Source organism: Sceloporus undulatus, chromosome 4 (genome assembly GCF_019175285.1).
Source record: "Sceloporus undulatus isolate JIND9_A2432 ecotype Alabama chromosome 4, SceUnd_v1.1, whole genome shotgun sequence".
NCBI lineage: Eukaryota > Metazoa > Chordata > Lepidosauria > Squamata > Phrynosomatidae > Sceloporus > Sceloporus undulatus.
Genome location: NC_056525.1, coordinates 105486915 through 105506588, shown reverse-complemented (window position 1 = coordinate 105506588; position 19674 = coordinate 105486915). Strand labels below are relative to the sequence as shown.

At 39.3% G+C, this 19674-nt stretch overlaps 1 protein-coding gene across 3 annotated transcripts in view; it reads left to right on the top strand.

Moving 5' to 3' along the window:
* The window catches only part of TGFBR3 (transforming growth factor beta receptor 3), a 172230-nt gene extending 157607 nt beyond the window's left edge, over positions 1-14623 (top strand). For 2 of the 3 annotated variants that reach the window (XM_042463506.1, XM_042463505.1), the window contains exons 16-17: positions 3482-3589; positions 12400-14623. In XM_042463506.1, coding sequence (XP_042319440.1) covers positions 3482-3589; positions 12400-12518 — 227 coding nt within the window. In that variant the 3' untranslated portion in view covers positions 12519-14623. Of the gene's footprint in view, positions 1-3481; positions 3590-4271; positions 4329-12399 lie in introns of all 3 variants that reach the window. The other variant, XM_042463507.1, reaches the window with a different exon arrangement.
* The last annotated feature ends 5051 nt before the right edge of the window (positions 14624-19674 follow it).

Here is a 19674-nt window from a genome sequence, read left to right as displayed (position 1 = left end):
AAACAGTTAAAAACACAATAAAACAGTAAAAAACACATGTGCCATTCCATTTTAGAGAAATACAACAGGGTATTCTTATGGAAGAGAGTTGATATACAACATTTATATACAATGTCAACTTGCATTTCCAAAGATCTGGAAAGTGCTTCGGCACTTCAAATTGTTCCCTCTCAAGCACGACTTTTCCCGAAAGGACCTGCATAAGAGCTTTCATACTATGTATTTCTTTCTAAGCTGTAGTTGTTCCTCAACCTACCTTTCTGAACTTGGTATACAATAAATCCTAGCAAAATTTCTTGTTCTGTCCTCAATATATTGAGACTGATTGCCAAGAAACCAACATAATCTACAAGACTTCTCATCTCTAGCATGAGAACAAGACAAAGAGCATTTTGCTTTCCTTTGAGATTTCCATAATGTCTGCAAAAATGACTCTACGTGGAACTATTCATTCATTCATTTTAAATTAATTATTAAAATATTTATCTCTTGTCCTGTATTACAGCATCAGGGCAATTTAAAATCAGTTTAAGCAGTTTTTAAAAAATATAAAAAATAAAAATAATATAAATAGACTGAAAGCCTATTGGACAATATAACAGGTTAAAACAGATTAAACCATGTGCATGTAGACTTTGTCATAAATCATTACACCTAAATACTTGAATAAAAAGCCATGTTTTTACTTGGCATTGGAGTGAAGCCAGAATTGATGCCAGTGAGGCCTCCAAGGGAAAGACAGTTCACAATTGAGGTGCCATAACTGAAAAAGCTCTGCTGTCCTCCCTTTGTGAAGACAAGCATAAATACAATGAAACACACAAGGAAGGGCAAACTGATTTCTGATGCACACAGTAAGCACAAAAGGACTGACTGATTAGGATAAGCCTGCTGCTATTACTATTTAGGTAAACGGTTTGTTCAGTTTACACAGTTACACAGTTTGCACAAAGACCTTTCTCACAAACACAAAAACCTTCTCAAGACCAACATAATTTTTTTACTCAGCTCAAAGGCAAGGATAAAAAAAATGGCTGTTTTTCATGCTCCACACAAGACCTAGATAAGTGAAGAGTTACATTGCTACTCTGGGCTCCTTGGAGAATTGACAAAATAGGGATGAAAGAGACAAATAAGGACGATTGAGCAGAGCATGGGAGGAAGTTTATATAACTGAGGTCAGCAACTGGAGTCCCCGGGTCAAATCCAGTTATCTAAGACCTGGCTTTGCATCTCCTTGACGAAAGGTGATATCTGTGGCAGGAGACATTTCTGGCAAGTAACTATCTAGTCAAATTAGTTGCAGACTTAATATCTGTGCTACATAGTTACAGCCATTTGATATCTTCCTTAAGTATTATGGAATCTTGTATTTGTGGCTTCATGAGGTATTTATAATTTTCTGCTGGAAAACTGTAATGAATTCCCCTGTACTGCACTTCTGAGGGTTGCACATATAAAATCCCAAGATTCCTTAGGATGGAGCCACGACAGTTAAAGAAGTATCAGACTGGCACAGCTGTATAGTGCAGATGCCCTTAAGGCTTCTGGTTTTCTTGGTCAGCTGTAGATATAGTGACATGCTTTGCTCCTAAAGCCCAAATTCCTGGAAATATTACTTATATGGCTAGTGTCAATACAAATTAAATGTTGGTACCCCTGTATGAAATAAGTACAAAGATTAAAATGTTTGGAAGTGGCTGCAGTTGCTCAGTAAACATCGTGAGCAATACATTCATGCACTAGATGAATGCTCATACCACTGCCCAGCCTCTCCCGTGAAGACAATTCAATATAGTGGCCTGGAACTGGTTTCCATGATTTAAAGTGCTGCCAAATGTGAAAAGCAATTGTTCTATTTATGTATTTGCTGACTTTCAAGCTGGCACCACTTCCCAGTTAGCAGGCTTCCCACTCTCCCACCTAATAGGCTGAAGATGCCGAGGAGACAGAGCAAAATTGGCAGAGAGTGTATTTAATTAGTTGATATTCTTTTTTAATTCTGCCTTACCCCAAAGGCACATGCTTGAAGGACATGCGAATGTAAAAATAACCCTACTAAAATTAGAGATGTGAGTTATTTTAGTCTCTCAAACCTCAAAACAGGCAACAACCAGCAGGAAACCTAGTGACGCTCAAATTCGGAGCTTGCTTCAGGTTGCTCATGGCCACATATTTAGACCATATCCTTCTTTCACGCATTGTTCTGGAAACCATGTAGACACCCCAGGCATATTGATTTCATTCTGCCTTTGATTAGCAAGCTAGCCTGAAACCTTGATAAATACTCAAGTGTAGAGGTGGATGTATGTGCCTTCAAGTCTCCTGTTGACTTATGGTGGCTCCATGAACTTCATTGGGTTTCCTTAGGCAAGGAATATTCAGAGGTGATTTTGCCAGTTTCTTCCTCTGAAATATAGCCTACATTACCTGACATCCATTGGTGGTCTTCCATCCAAGTACTAACCTGTGCAGATATAGGGACTGATATGTGCAACTATCTATTTAAAGAATCCAAAGCCTTCCATCTCTCAAGTGTTTGATTAGAAAGTTCCCTTTCACTATTTGGGGGGCGGGGGATGAACATGTCTCCCACATAGGAATTCTGTCCCCAAATGAAATTTTCCTACAGTCAATAAATTTATAGTATTGCAGAGAGTGCAATGTTGAAAATTGTTCACACCTGGAATGATTCTGTTTCTTCTGTGTTCTCACTCCCTTGGTAACTGTGACTGCCCATTTTCTTTGGATGCCTGAACTATATTTCTAAATGCTCAACTGAAATTTTAAGTTACTTACAATGCTAGACATTTGGGGACTGAAGAAAAATTTCATGGGTAGGGCAGAATTCTTATTTAACTGGCATGCCGTCATATCACCTTCCCCATAGCAACACCTCTCTCTGCCCTTCACTTAGTCACCTCTCTTTCTTCAGCACAAATAGGCCTTAACATAGCAAGGAGGGAGGGTGATGTTTGGTGACATTGGCATGAAAGAGAGGGAAGCAAAGAGAGGCTCTATTTCCAGCAGAAATGTTAATTTGAGTTTTCCAATGGCAGGCTGGCTAGGGAGCTGGTGGGCTATTAGCTGGTAAGCCCTGCTTATCGCATGCCTGGGTGAGTAGTCAGGAGACAGGAGGAACAATGAGACCATCTCCTTGCAAAGGGATCTTGCAGCAACTTTGAGACTAACTGAAGGAAAGAAGCCAGTAGTATGAGCTTTGTAGGCTTGAGATACATCTGAGGTAGTAGACCAAGTCAATGAAAGCTTATACTTCAATTTATTTATTTCATTTAGTCTTGAAAGTGCTACAACATCCCTTTGCATACTGATTTTCCAGATTAACACAACTGTGTCTTTGATTTTGTACCATCTGCTTGTTTCTTCTTTTGAACTGCAAGGAGAACATGCCAAAACATAGATGCTGTGCTCAATAAGGCAAGTCCTGATTTGACTTTCTTGTTTATTCTTCCTTTCACAGCTGTCGTCTATGGCCTGGACACAATGACAGTTGTGGGCATTGCCTTTGCAGCTTTTGTGATTGGGGCCTTGCTAACAGGAGCATTATGGTTCATCTATTCCCATACAGGTGAGTGTGACCATTTCTCTGTCCAATCTATCCCACCCCCATCCTCTCCCATCTAGACTGCATAGTGCATTTGTAATTTGGGGTACATTTTCTAGGCATGGATTTGCCCTGAAAATCAAAACATTCCCCAGGACAGTCATAGGCTGTCTTGCTCAAAAATCATGTTAAATAACTTAGTTCCAAGAGCAGTGGGATCTTAAATATGGAGAAAGTTAATATAGCATAATAGGCAACTATTCTATGTATTTATCATGCTTTCGTCCCAGTTTTTATTGGTTAGAGAAAAATAATGTCTATGCAGAGGAGGGGTCTTAAAATGCTTTATATTTATATCTAAAGCACAAATGGAAAATTACTTAGCCTTGCTTAGTATTTCCCTTAACTGATACTGAGGCTGCAACCCAGTCATGAGCTTAAAATAAGGACACATGTAATAGATTTGCAGTGTGACTTTGTGTACAATAGCCTGCCAGGTATATATTCTCTGAGGAAAAATCACTGAATGAAATTGAATTGATAATAAGAGACAGAAAAGCAATGTATGAAGAACAGAAGTCTTTTGACACACTTGGAAACAAAAGCAAACTCAAAAATGTGACTATATTAGATAGTAGGTACAGTATATAAAACTATAGTTATTAGTCTGCATGGAAATACTGTGTATCATTGGCATATTTCTCAGGTTTCATAGATAAAAAGGAATGAAAAACAGAGCAAGGAAGAGAAAATAAAGAAGTGGGTATGTACACACCTATTTCTTTGGATTTAGAATGTATTCCCCGTTCCTTCCAACATCAGCAGAAAATGCCTATTGATTTATAATTGTGCATTAAGTGCCAAGTTAGTTGTGACATGGGAGAAAAAACCCTACCATTCTTGGTTTTACTTAGCAATGCCCATGGCTGATCATGAATGTGATCAGCAGCACTGCAGGGAGAGAAGAATTAACTATTTTATTATTGGTAATTTCCAGATGAAAAACTGCATTTCTTCATCAGGTCTGCATATGTTTTTCTTTGTTAGAAGAAATGTGTGAGAAGATGTTTTCATAAGGGAAAACTGCAAATCACATTCTTCTCACTATGCTATTGATCTGGTCTAGTGCAGGGCTTCATACCACTGCAACAAAGAAACAAGGAAGAGTGCTGGCATTTTAGTTGTAGTGATGGGCATGGTCTCTTGTGCCAAATCTTATCTGACCTTTCAGATAAAACAAAATCTGATGAGAAACTGGAAACTTTGTTAAAAATTTTAAAATGGCAAATAGAGCATTTAAATCTCCAGTCTATGTTTCTTGAGGCACTGGGCACAACACATCACATGCCAAGGACAGATGAGCTGACCTCAGCCTTCCTGGCTTTTAAAATGTTGTGTTGTTGTTGTTGTTGTTGTTGTGTGCCTTCAAGTCGTTTCCAATTTATGATGACCATAAGGGGAACCTATCATGAGACTTTCTGGGGCTGAGAGTGTGTGACTCACTCAGGGTCACTCAGTGGGTTTCCATGGCAGAGCAGGAAATTGACTCCTTATTTCCAGAGTCAAAGTCCAATGCTCAAACCACTACACCAGGATGGCTCTCGGTTTTTTAAATGTATATCCTGAATGGAACAGAAAGTAAAATGTGGAAAACCCATTGTCTACAAATTAGTATATTTCAGATCGTGAAGCCAATTACTGTCAAGAAATCTTACTGCCCCCCACATTTTAATATTTAACTGTCATGGCTCCATCCTATGGAATCCTGGGATTCATAGTTTGTTATGGCACCAGAGCTCCCTGAGAAGGCTAAATATATCACAAAACTACAGATCCCATAATTCCATAGCATTGAGCCATGGCAGTTAAATTGGTATCAAACTGCATTAATTCTGCAGTGCAGATGCGGCCAGGTATGAGGAACACTGAGTATACTGAGATGTACTGTAGGCCCTAGCATGCTATTTTACGCAGTTGCAAAGCCTTATTACCATGTCATCACTGTAATATAATTTAAGAAGAAAACTCTTAATCTGACTACAGCACTAAACCTAACTCCATTAAAAAAAATGCAACACATGAGCTTCCCTTCAAAGACTCATCTTTATCATGAAGTTGCCATGTTCCCTTGCCCGCCCACCCCCCACCCCAATGGATGTCCCTTCTCTTGGGCAAAGCTGAATAAAGAATAGCTCTAGACAGCTTTCCTGACTTATTTTGTTTGTACATGAGTGAGAGGAATGGGGAAAACAACAACAACAACAGGTGCTTGGAGCATTTTAAACATTGGGGAACAATCATGTTGACCCATTTTTGAGAAACCATGTCATCTGGTTTTCCTGAATAAATAAAATGGCACATTTATTTCTAGTTGGAACTTAGTGCTTGGACTTAGTACACCTAGGTTTCCCTCTCTTTTTTCAGCCACGAATTCAGCTGAGTAGGTTCAAAGGTTTGAATCCCACCTCAGCCATGTAAACCCACTGGGTCAACTTGGGTAAGCCACACACTCTCAGCCTCAGAGGTTGACAATGACAAACCCGCTTTGAAGAAACTTGCTTAAAAAAAACCTGATAGGGTCTGCAGAACTTGGAAACGACTTGAAGGCACACAACAACAAAAACAAACAACAAGGTTCAAAAAAAATCATATCACCAACACACAGGAGATTATTAGATGGGGTACAGGAGTGAAGTGGATTGCTCTCCTGTCCTTATCATGATGGCACAAAAGAATATCATACACATTGCACTTATCCGATGATTATCCTGTCAGCCAAATGGAATTATCCTGTCACCAGTTTTGATGGGCTATTCCGTTAATGAAAAATGAAGGGAAATGATGGGACAATTCCACCTCACTGACACAACAATGATAGGATCAGTGCGACTTTGTAAGTTGTACTTCATTGTCAGGATAATGACTGGATAAGTGTGACATTGTATGAAAGTCCTTCATGCGATAAGGTCGGGACAAAGATGTCCATTTCCCTATGTGATAATCTCCATTGCCATTTTACTTCTGTGTGCTTTTCCCTTTGCTTAAGTGAGGGAAGACATCAGGAAGCCTTAGTTGACCATAGTTTCTTGTTACATCTGAACTTCAACATATGGTTAATGTCTGCCAAGCAAGCCAGGAAACAAAAACCAAGTGTTTCATATGCTAGCTTGTTTAGAAGCTATTCTTAGTTTCCTGGTTTCATTTTCATGGTTCAGGGATTACACAGGAAGTTGTCTTATCCGACATCAGAACATGGCTGACCACAGCTCAGCTTTATCTGGGCATTTGTTCTGCAGGATTCCAGACAGACATTTTTGAGGCCCTTCCTGGAAACACCAACAAATGAGCCTGATGTTTTCCATACACAAAGCATGTGCTCTCCCACTAAGCTCAGAGCCTTTCACTATGGTTCACTGCAGCTTCCTGGGTTGTTTCTTTTCTCATACAAAATGAAGGCTGTATGGCAATGTGTGCAGCTCACATGTAATCCTGGCTTGTTAAACATAGGATTTTGTCATCCAAACATGGCTGTTGTCTCTCAGCCTAATTTACCTCACAGGCTTCTTGTGAGGGAAACACTGGATAACACTACGTAACTCCTTGAATTAGTTGGCAGGAAAACAAGATACAAATGCAACTGATAAAATAAACAAATGCTTGCTGGGTTTACTAGTTGAGCTGTTTTGTCTTTCTATGTAATGCTTTTAAAAACAGTATAAGAATAACTAAGGACTGCAGCAGAATTCAGACATTTTCCCTAGAAGTTTAAGCAGAGATCTCATTGTATATTTGGTATATTTGGTATCTGTCTTAGTAAATGCAGTGTTTTCATGTTCCTACCCACCCACCCACATGATCAGTTTTCACTCTTAAGATATATGCTTCTGTATAGGCACAAGTATTTTTAAAACTGCAAAGTCAGTACAGGTTCGTAACATCCTTTGCTAAAAGCTGAGCATCCCGGGATAACCATGAGAGTTGAGATGAGATAACCATAACCCTCTCCAAAGATGATTTCCTTGTGTTTATTATACACCTTTTTCTCTCTTAAGTATGTTTGATGCCACTCATTCCCTAACCATAGTGTACATAAAATCCATGGGGAAAACATCTACATTAGGACAGGAAGACATATGCTATGTAACTGTGTCCCATTTGATCTGATCACAAGCCATTTCAGTAACTGGTGGTCTCTGATGGATAGCCTCCCCCATTTATGGCTGGTTTGTTTGTTTATTGGCATATTGCTGGCTATTAGGATTTGTACATGATATGAAATTAGGTGTGCAAATTGCCATTAGGTTGGCTTCACCTTATTATGACCCTATGAATAAGAGACTTTCAAGAGCCCCAGTCATCAATAGCCCTGCTCAGATTTTGCAAACTCTGGCTCATGTGGTGCAGTCTCCCTCTTCATTTACTGCCTTCATCTTTACTTAGCATTATCACTTTTTGCAGTGAATCATAGGCCTGTTACAGACAGGCCAAAATAAAGCTGCTTCGAGTCACTTTGGAGGTATGGTATTTCAATGATGCATGTGTTCTAAGAGTCCAAAAGCCGCACCAAAGGCACATTCCAGTTCTAAGGACTGGAGTGCAGCTTTGGTGAGGCTTTTGGACTCTAAGGACGCATGCATCATTGAAATACCATTCCTCCAAAGTGACTCGAAGCAGCTTTATTTTGGCCTGTCTGTAACAGGCCATAGTGTCTCAAAGTACGATAGCCTCAGTTTGCCAGTTTTGCTTGTAGGGAATGTTCAGGCTTGATTTGCTGTCAGACCCATTTATTTGCCCCTTCTGACAATTCATGGTGTTCTAGAACACTCTTCTGGCACAACATTTCAAATGTGGTTATTTTAAGAAGGAAAAACTTTGCTTAATTTAAGAGACCAAATGGTTAAGGAAAATAGTTTCTTTCTCAATCCCTCTCCTAACATACATGAACAAATCTTGCAAGTGTAAAAGACCAAGAACACGATAAGTTATTAATTCAAAGTCAGTGCAAGGAGTTCCAAAATGTATGCGCGCACGCACACACACACAGAGGTGTAGCCTGTCCCATTAAGGTCTAAAGATATTGTCCCTCTGTCTTTGAGGCGCTGCTGCCAGTTAACAAGTTTAACATCCCCTCCAAACTATGGAAATTTTAAAAACTCTTTGTAATGGAATCTGATTGAAATCAACTGACAAAGCAACAAATTATTTGGCAAAAGGGGATAGCAAAGCATACAGACTTCCTGGACAGGGAGCAGTACTGGCAGTCTTCCTAGGTGTGAATAATAAAGTACATGTTGTTTCGCTCAGATGTTTATGGTCCAATGGATTAAAGTTTGTTTACAGCCCTATAGATGGGATGCAGCAGCCATTTTGTGAAACTACCACCTTGGTCTGAGAAAGAAGGATTTGCTCCTATGGTTATAGATATGGAGAACTAGGTATCAAATTGCACTTCCAGATCTTGCTTCTTGGGCTTTGATGTTAGGCAACTTAGATCACTGTCTTTCAGGTTGTGTTTTTCATCAGTAAATTGAAAACTTTAGTACTTTAATCCACTTCACAGATCTACTGGGACGAATACAGTATATTGTGGAGTCTTCCACAAGGAGATAGGAGATTTAAAAAGCAATTCCCACTTACTCACTCCCAAAGTTTTAAACTTTTAGTATTTGAGAAGCAATTATTTTCAAAAATATACCAGTGGTTGTGTGCATCTGTTCCATTGAAAGGGTTTTCAGAAACAGGTTCTTGCATATAGTTAAAAGGATGTCCACTTATCTATCAGGTTGCACAAGAAGTATGAATTTGGCTTTAATCTACTAACAGTGCTTTCAGGCTAAATGGACAATGGTGGTGCTGCCTGTGGCTGTTATAAGTAATAATAATAACAACAACAACAACAACAACAACAACAACATTTACAGTATTTATATCTCACCTCTCTGTGGAACACAACCGGGGTGGCTTGTAACTTAACATATTGCAGAATTCCTTGATTGTTGTTGCTTAGCTGGTTATAGCACACAAATGGAAGAATGCTAAAACCCTCGGTGATGCATAGTTTTTTGTGAGTTTTTCGGGCTGGTGGGAGCTGCAGTCTAAAAATATCTGGAGAACCACACGTTCTTCACCCCAAACTTAACAAATGAGCCCAGTGAAGGGACATGAGTCAAATGTGTTTTGAACATTTATTAAAAACTATCATTTTGAAAAGAGGGTGGTATTCCTAATAATGCCTCTGGTGTTTGCCAGTCTATCCACTTCCACCTCTTGGATAGTTTCACCAGAAAGGCAAAAAGGTTATTGTCAGAAAGCTGAGATGATCTGGAAATTAATAAATTATTCTTGGGACTTGGTGGCCTTTCTTCCAGGAGTCTTTATCTCTAGGAACAGTAGCAAGGGAAAGGCGCATTCGGTGCAGTGTTACAAAAGCTTTTAGGAAGCCAACAAGCTCCCTGGACCCTCTTTGCATGTTTGAAAATCCCAGGCTCCAAATAGCAAATTGGTGCCTGAGAAGAAGCAGGTGTCAAAGAAAAGAAAGATGGTGTAAAGCAAGCTGAGAACAGAGAAGGGAAAAAGTTTGGGAATTTAGTCAGCTGCGGCTCATCTTTACAGCTGCATTTCTGTACCCTTTCCTGCCAGTTGGTGCTCAACTCTCTAGTCTCTGTAGAGCTATGATTCCAAGGCTTATTTTATGTGTGACCAATCAGAGCTTGGAAAAGTTCCCCCTTTATTTTTGGACTACAGCTCCCAGAATCCTGGGCTGCAGTCCAAAACCTAGAAATTTTCCAGGCTCCAGCCAATCATTTTTCTTAGAAGAGGAGGCTGCAAGATGAAATCTTTGAACTCCAGCAGAGGTCTGTGCCACTGAGACAAAGGGACATAACTGTGTGGAGTAGGGGGTGGGGGCAGAAATGAAATGAGACAGTATATTTTTGGCATCCAGTCTTTGACAGCTGCGTGTGCTGTTTTCCCTAAAGTTAGAGCAAAATGTATACAGATCATATCTGGTGTGCTGTGGTCGCTGTACAGCTCTATGTAAGGTGACAGCATAGCTGTAATGGGACCCAGCAAAAAGGAATATCAGCCAGTTCTACATCTTGCAGATTGCTTTCCTGGCAGAGTGTTTGAGAGGCCCACTTAAGGGAAGGAGGGAAGTAACTGCAGCCTCTGCATTCATGTAGAAATAGGGTAGCTTTCCCCTCTAAATATTCTCAGCTTTTAAGGAAGAGAGGTTTGCTTAGCACTGCTGCAGTGGAGATGGCTTTTACAATATTGTCAATGGAGATTCATCTACATACAGCTGGTAAACTCAGAAGAGAATGATAAAGCAATCTGAAACATTAGGAGGTTGAGATAAATCCTAATATGCAGTTGAAAGCCATGTATTTCTTGAAATAACAGCTTTTTCCAACCAGGCTGTCTCCAGAGATGGCTTGGATTACCACTCTCATCTTCGACAAGCATGGCCATACAAATTGTACCGTAGCACATCCGGAGAGCGCCAGGTTAGGGTTGGCTGGTTTGCAGTGGTGTGTGTGTGTGTGTTTTAAAGCTGCATTTTATGTTGCAAAAGCATATTCTGATCCTTATTGCAGAAAGTGTGTCTTGCATTGTATGTTTTCATGTTGATAAAACTCAACCATCCATCTGCCCATCTATCCATTTACCTAACAGACTATGTATCTGCCTGCATCAGTTAATCCTCATTGAAATTTGTTTGGCTAACATTTCTCCATCAATCTAGACCAGGAGGGGGGAGCCTGAAGTCCTGGGACTGAATCTAGCCCTCCAGGATCCCAACTTGGCCCTCTGCAACTTCTTGGATGTATATATTCTTATCTCAGCATACCATTGTTTGATTATTTCCCAACCTTTGTCCTGTTCCCCCCACCCCAGCAGATAAAATTCCTCTCTCAAATTTATTTACTAACAGTAAGATGTGTAAACTAAAACATGCAGAAATGTTTGGCTCTACCCTTTGATCCTTGACCCTGCCCATTTCTGAAATGCCACCCCTGAGAACTCACCTGAAATAATGAATGTAATAGTCAACTTCTTGGTCCTTCAATAAATGGCTTACACAAAACAAAAGGGCTGCCATGTTCCTCTCACTGGACCACTGAGTTTCTCCTCTATTTCTTTTCATTGCTAACTCATCACCATCTGGCTTCCAGAGGCCCTTTGCTAGAATCCTTCCTCTTAGATAATACAGCTAGCAAATAGCTGTGATACAATGTGATGGACAGAGTGTTGGACTTCAAACAGGGGGATCTGATGTAAGCTACAAATCTGCTTATGTAAATTTTAAGGCAGTCATCTTAACACAGGGTGGTTGTGAGAATAAAATGAGATACCTTGCATAAAAGCCACCTTTGTGTTCCTTAGAGCAGTGGTGGGAGACAATAATATATGGGTATATTAAGGCAAAGGAGGGGTTTCTCCACAAGCTGGAATAAACACTTGGTTTTTCGAGCATGATAGCTCCCCTTAAAATCCTACAAAATAAGTGCTTCCATCAGAACTATTAGGACTTCAGGACCTTGACAGACAACTGTAAAGAATGCCCACCATCCTCCGATTAGCCAGCAACTGGCAACTTTGCTGAGTAAGCAACAACCAATACAAGACATGTCCTTCCAATGATCACACATCTTTGTAAAAATTAAACTTTTTTTAAAAAAAATAATTTCTATTTGAAGGTACTCTTTACCATTTTTATTTTTCTCTTTGGAAGTAGCAAGAAAATGATAGGGAACAGTAAAAGATGTTACTTGTAACACAGAATCTTTTCTCTCTCCCTTTTGGTTTGTTTATTTCCTCCTTCTCTCTTCCAGGAGAACCAGCAGGAAGACAGCAGGTACCCACATCATCGCCAGCTTCTGAAAACAGCAGCGCAGCCCACAGCATTGGCAGCACACAAAGCACTCCCTGTTCCAGTAACAGCACGGCCTAACCCAGGCGGAGGGCAGGATGCAAGTCTCTGAAGCAACATAGGAGCGGAGAGGTTCATAGGAGCTGATTTATTGTCATTTGCTCTGATGGATTTGGCTTCTTTTGGCAATTTAGGGAGGAAGGATTTCCTTCATTGGTCACCTTTTCCTGGATGAGTGTCATCCTTGAACCTCTTGTGGCACGTAAGCTAAGACATGACAAAGCTACTATTTATGTACAGCTGTGGACTGTGTAGAGAGGTCCACAGGCTCTCAATGTGAAACACAAGCCAGACCCACCGCCATCGCCACCTTCTTATGCCGTAAATGCTGCTTTGTCTCTACAGAATCACAGTTCGGGGATTCTGCAAGTGTCAAGGAGACACAAGGTGTCTGTAAAGGGATTTCAGTCTCATAAGCTGGGGAAAAGAGTTTGTTTTCTTTCTTGTCCCCCACACCCACCCCTCAGCTCCTGACTTTTTGGTTAGGAGATTCCATCTCATCAAAACAAGGATGTTTCAAACACAGAGTGATTAACTATTAAGATGATGGGTTTTGTCAGCTGTACTTGACCATTTTGCTGTAGCTGCTTGGTCATTTTTCTGATGGCTGTGCTTACTTGAGCACAACATTCTTCCTGCTAACCCACAGCCCTCTGGTTCTGTGTTCCCCAGGTTTAGCCATCAGTAGCAGGCAAGAAACTGAAGCAATGTATATATGGGGTAAAATGTCTTGGGTCAGAAATTTCTCATGATCATGAATTTGCCTTTATTTTTTTTTTACATCGCCAAGTGCTGATTGGATACATGATTCAACATGTAGTGCTGTTCCATTTTCCCCCCTCATGCACATCTCCATTTTATTTAGCTTATAAGTTCTAGTCTCATTTCTTTACCTAGAATACAATTCACTGTGTAGCACCTGTTACATGTAATCTTCCAATTTGCTTAGAAGGTGTCAGCCTATTCAGTGCACAGCAGCAGCGATAAGCACATCCATATTCAAAACTTCATCATTTGCTGCAGTGCTAGGCACAGCTTTTGATGCACATTTCCACTGTCTGCCCTCAGTATTTCAGTGTATGAGGAAACCCTGTATTTCTTACAAGTGTCATGTCCATACTGCAGTCCCTCTTTAGCTGTGTCCAGTAGTAACTGTGTGCTACAATATAGCATATGCATTGTTTTGTGTGGCCTTTGTGGCATGGCTGAATATATTCTGGGATACCTGAATGTACCTCAGCAAATGTGGAAGTGGTCAAATATTAGAAGGAAAATCTAGAAAGTAAAATGGCTGCCAAGATAGCCTTCAATTTTTGACTCAAGGTTCTTAAGAGCGCTGTCCATTGTAGGACAGATAGCTTCATTTTATTGATTTTGACAGATCTATAAGTCTTTCTAGACTGGCATATGAAATGCAGCAGTTTTAATCTCTGACTTGGGAACATGCAGATATATCCACATTTTGGGAGTGACTCATAAAGCAACACCAGAGTGTTTTCAAATTTAGACAATTATTTTAGTAGTATTATTTGATTTTCATCCCTTATGAATGAATATTATCAACATCTAACTTTTTGTCATCAAAAATAGTTGGGCCAGGCCTTCCTTCTTTATGGTTCCAACATCTTTATTGGAAGATGGAGGGTGACAGCAAGTAGAGGCACCGAGAAGCAAAGTACATGATTCACCATCAATCAGAATGAAAGGGTTCCTTATAAGTATGTTTTGTATCAAATTCCTTGATAGCCATCTTAAAATTGCAGTTGGATATATCCCAAAGCAGCATTTGAAATGCAGAGAGAGAGAGAGAGAGAGAGAGAGAGAACAAACAAGTACTAATTTTCACTATAATCTTTAGAAATCCTGGCTCCTCCTAGTATTGATACTGAAATACCACCCAAATGAAAACTGAAGGACCTAATTTGAAACTGTAGGGATATTAAGTTGTCACTTTGTGAACTGAATCATGGACTTCTGATTCCTTCCTCCTGGAAACAATAAAAGAATCACTGCTCTCCCTTTGCAGACAGTCAAAAACAGTTCTTTTAGCCTTCGGTGGAGATTGCTTTTCTTCTATTCCTTCCTGCCATATCAGAAAGGAAAGTTTTGTTGGCACAAGAATAAGTGTGTGAATATTCTTCTGGGCAGATGCAAGCTGTGTGGCATCAACTCAATCCATGCCCCCAGTTTATATATATTTGAATCAGTGGTAATTCAGGAGTGAAACATAGACAAAGGAAACAAGAATTGTTACCTTAAATTAGTGTTTCAGTATGGTTTGAACTGAGTCTAAACACTCCCCCCCCAAATAAAAAAGAAAACTGAGGAGTTTATCAGACAGGAAAATTGGAAGTATAATCCAATGAAATCGAACACAATCAGGGGTTTAACGTTATTGCGTGATAGACTAACCACATGCAATTTTCAGGCAATGGAAGCTATTTTCGAGCAACTGGGAAGTCAGTTTGAAGCAATTTGAATTCACTAAATTCGCTGAACTAGCAAATTCATGTGAATGCGTTCCTGCCTGGCCCCACTTTCTTTTCATTCGAAATTCAGAGAAATTCCTCCCGTGTGATAAACCCCTCCATCCTTTAGGCTAGCTGCAACTTGTGCTACAACTGCAGTGGGGATCCTGTAAGAGTGAAGGATCTGAATGCATTCCATCACTGTTGTTTTGTTCAAAGGGCAGATGGGCAGAGCATTTGCTGTAGTCTCACCCTCCCCACTGTCCCCACTGTCCCCCCAAACCCTTTCACTACAACACAATCCCACAGTATGACCCAATTTGGTTTGCCAGCTAGACAGAAACCCCCCTTCCCCCAGAAACCAGTCTATCATGTTCCCAAATTTTTATAACAACTTGGTAAGCAGATATAAATGGGTAAATATGTTCAAGTCATGAAAATGAATGTTGTCACCTGAACAGCTACAGAGTCCAGTTCCAAAGGCAATGCTTGATCCAGTGCATAGCCAGTTCCCTGGTTGCCTTTCACCCCTTAGCCAACCCTGCTCCACTCCAGCCCTACCACTGTAGCTAGCAAAGGGGAGAAGATGTACTGGTGCAGCAGATTTGAGTTTCTTGGCCAATTTGGAATATATCTGGAAGAAATTCTAATTAGTTATAAAAAATAAATGTGCTGCCATTCTCAAGTGTTTGCAGGACTGGGTCAGTGGGAGCTATCTGGACAACCAATATGCTACCTGTGTATTTAAAAATAATGTGCTTTGCCTAACCTTCAGCTGAATGTACTATGTAACTTTAAAATGTCTTCAAAGAAGACTAGAGTCTTTAAGTCAATCATAGCTATATTTTATTACATTAAATGTGGGCATAAATATATATAGATACAGATATATATTTAAATATAAGTGGCTTTATCTAGATGTTAAATTTCAGTTACTGTGAATTCTTCAAATTTTGTACATTATTTCTTTTTCCTGTTTTTAATCAGATTTTTTTTTAAAAAATGTGGAGGGATATAGTAAATATTATAAACTTGGTTGTTGGGATGAACATTTGGAAACTTTATGTAAAATAATTAAATGTATATTTTTGTGAGAGAGAGAAAGAGAGAGAGAGAGATGCTGCATTATCAACATTTCTATCAAAAATTTACCTATCTAGATTTATATCTCCAGACATAAGTTTTTTAAAAAATACAAGTAGACAAATGACATTTTTGTAGACTTATATTCAAGATTAAGATATAATTACTAAATTGACATTGATGCACTTAATTAAGAATTCTTCAGAATGCTCACTTTATTATATAATGACTGTATTATACTTACTTTATTAACAGCTTGAGTTAATGGGAAATTATTACTGGCTAATTAGACAATAGAGCAACTGCCAGATTCAAATAATCACCTAAAAATATGTATGCTGTCCCATACATTTTATAGGGGTATACACACTATTTTGGTCACATGCCTTGATCCAGAGATGCGTATGCCCACCTTGCTGATGCTGCTCCATTAAAGTCAAAGTGGAGAAGCAATGTATCTCATTGGTGAAATGGGCATGGAAGCTGTCGTGAATGAGAGAATATTGTGTGTGGCAACAAAGCTTCTGTGCCCATCATTGGGTCAGACTGATAAACTGTAAGCATCTTTCCCTTTAATCCAGGGCATTGCTGCTAATTTCAGTGGAGTTGTAAAAGTCCCTAGAATGAGTAGTGATTTTTATTAACTGGGAACATTGCAAGAAAGGTAATTTCTCAAGAAATAGCTTTGTCACCAGGCTGAAACAATATCTTTTCCAAATCATTGAACTCTGCATGTAAGCTCTATTTTTATGTCATTTTAAAATTTACTGCAAGTTATTTCTTTTCGTGCAGTTTGATGTTGTATACTGTTTCATTTCATGTTGTGTATCTTTGTTCATTGAGAACTTTGACTTGATTCATTCAAGTATAAAACCATGCAAGTGTCCCAAGCCTGGATCTCAATCAATGTTTATTGTGTTTGCAAGGGAATTGCTTATGGTCCATGTTTGGTATTTCAGAGGGAATTTGTCAAAAGCTTCTGAGATGTTCATGTATGCTGTTAATAGCTGATGGATTAGCCCTATACACATGCTATTTGATCAGTTCAAAGAACCCTAAATAGTTGAAAGGCAGAAGCCATACTGACTTTTTTTTTTGGCAAGGGTTGTTCTTAAAATGTTCAACAATTTTCACTTTAATGCAGTTTTCTACCACTTTACCTGTGAAAAGTACAGACTGATTGGACCTTAATTTCCCAACTATCCCTTCCAATTACTTTTTTAAAAAACCACCATAATTTTACATCAGCTACCTTTCGGTCTTCTGGTTTTAACAGGAGATTTTAATGTTCACTGTTTTTGATAAGAATAGAAATTTCATGTTTGAGTTCTTTAAAGACCAGATCCAACAATGTTTTCATTGGAGTTTATCAGACAAGGGAAATTGGAAGTATAATCCCATGGCAATCCGAACGCAATCATGGGGTTTAACATTATTGCGTGATAGACTACCACATGCAGTTTCGGGCAATGGCAAGCTATTTTTGGGCAATGGGAAGTCAGTTTGAACACAATTTGAATTCACGTAAATTCGCTGAACTAGCTAATTCACATGAATGCATTCTGGCCTCACTTTCTTTTCATTCGAAATTAAGAGAAATTCCTCCTGTGTGATAAACTCCATTTTGGTGTTAAGTTCATTTAATGCCATTCTTTGTCACTACCATTTGGGATACCTTTTCAAATACCCTCCCTGAAAACCTATGGGCATTTCACCAATAAACTTCTACAGTAAAGACCAATGCACTTCAATGCACTCCGCCCCCTCTACTTCTTCAGTATGCCTTTTCCTATCTTTTTTTACTAAAAGATCTTACTGCCTAAATGGTTAGATTCCTTGTCCAGGTGTATTTACAAATCAGTCTGCTGCTTTATGCTATAGGAGTTAGTCCTTCACGTTCCATCTTTGCTTGCCTTATTAACTTACATTTAAGTCCTGCTTGCCCACATGAAGTTGTTCCTTTTATATCAGTAGAATTACAAAAACTGAGAAGGCAGGATTAAGATTTCTTGGGGGGAAATGACTTCTCACTGTACAGCTTGTTTCAGAAATGCATAAACTCCAGTGCATTCAGCTTTTTATATGCACATATTATCTAATCAAGTAGCTTTTGAGTATTTTCACATCAGACAGCAGTTACTTTGCTGTCACAAGGAGTCAAAATGTCATGCATTGTGTAGGGCTGATACAGAATTCTGCATACTATTTTGAGAGAAGATTGTATGTTCTTCCCCCAACCCCTTATTTGTTTAAGATTATGTATGTCTTTGTCTTTTCTATGATGTGTATCTACCTCATGCTTCAAAAAAAGATCCTACTGCTGATTGTAAGTGCAGTCACGTAGGTATTGCTGCTGGGCATCCACCATCCAGTTCTGGCCTTCTGCCATATACACAGATTAGGAAAATTTGCTATTTGGGGGAATAGTCCCCAGAATCTTACATCCAGTATAGTGATGTTGGCTGTGGGGCTCTGTGAGTTGTGCAAAAAATCAGCTTTGCAAGCTTCTGTGGCTAAAGCCTATTAGGATAAATGGAATATGCCCAACAGCAGTACCTACTGATATGCGCCCCATGTAAGTAGAGTAACTTTTTTCAAATGAGGCAACTGTTCTGTTTTGTCTGTCAACCCTGGGGTGTTCATGAAGCAACTAAATCACTGTCTTTAATCTGCTATTTTCAAAACAGAATACTTTAAAAAGAAAGTGAGCCCAATGTCCTTTCTTCTTTTCCGTTCTTTTTAAACTAAAGAGCAGGATAAATATGCCTGCTTAATCCCTGTGGCCAGTTTGAACACCCCATATGTCTGTATTTCTGTATTTTGTATATTTCTAAAAACACTTTATGTAACTGAGAAGTTGTACAGTTTTGATAATCCCATATCATGTTACCTTCGTTCCCTCATGCTTAATAAAATTATATTGGCCATTAATAATATGTAGTGCTTATTTTCTGAACTAAAAACTATTCTTGAACTCAATAGTACTGCAAGAATGTAATCAAGCTGCAAATCAAGTTATATCCATTATTTGTGGTTATGTGCCTTTGGGTTGGCTCTGATATATGGTGACTCCAACTTAGAGTGTTCTTGGCAAGATTTATTCAGAGAAGGTTTGTCATTGCCTGTCCCTTAGGCTGACAGAGTATCACTTATCCAAGATCACCCAGTGGGTTTCCATGGATGAACAGAAGTTTGAATCCTGACTGCAGCGTTCAAACCACTCCATAACACTGATTCTTTAACCATTATAGTGGCTTGAAAACTGTGAAGTTAAAATGACAGTTGCAAGTGTGAATGTGCTTCCCTTGTAATATATGAAGACAGGAGTGGGGCATCTTGCCTTTAACATGTTACATTACTGTCTTCCAGATCTGAATATGATACATATCTCCACAAGGGATTTATATCTATCTTTACTGTCTTACCAGCCAAGGCTCAGAAGATCAAAATGACTCCAGTTTTGGAATAACAGGAGAGTATGTCATCTGCCATCACTCCCCAGTTTCCCTGCCACCTCTGACCTTAGTTGTAGTTCTCATAGTAGCTGGGTTAGGAGGGAAAGGTGGATTTTTCTAGCAATAATATATTGCTATGAGCTATCCTTGTTCTGATCTACCATAGGTTGG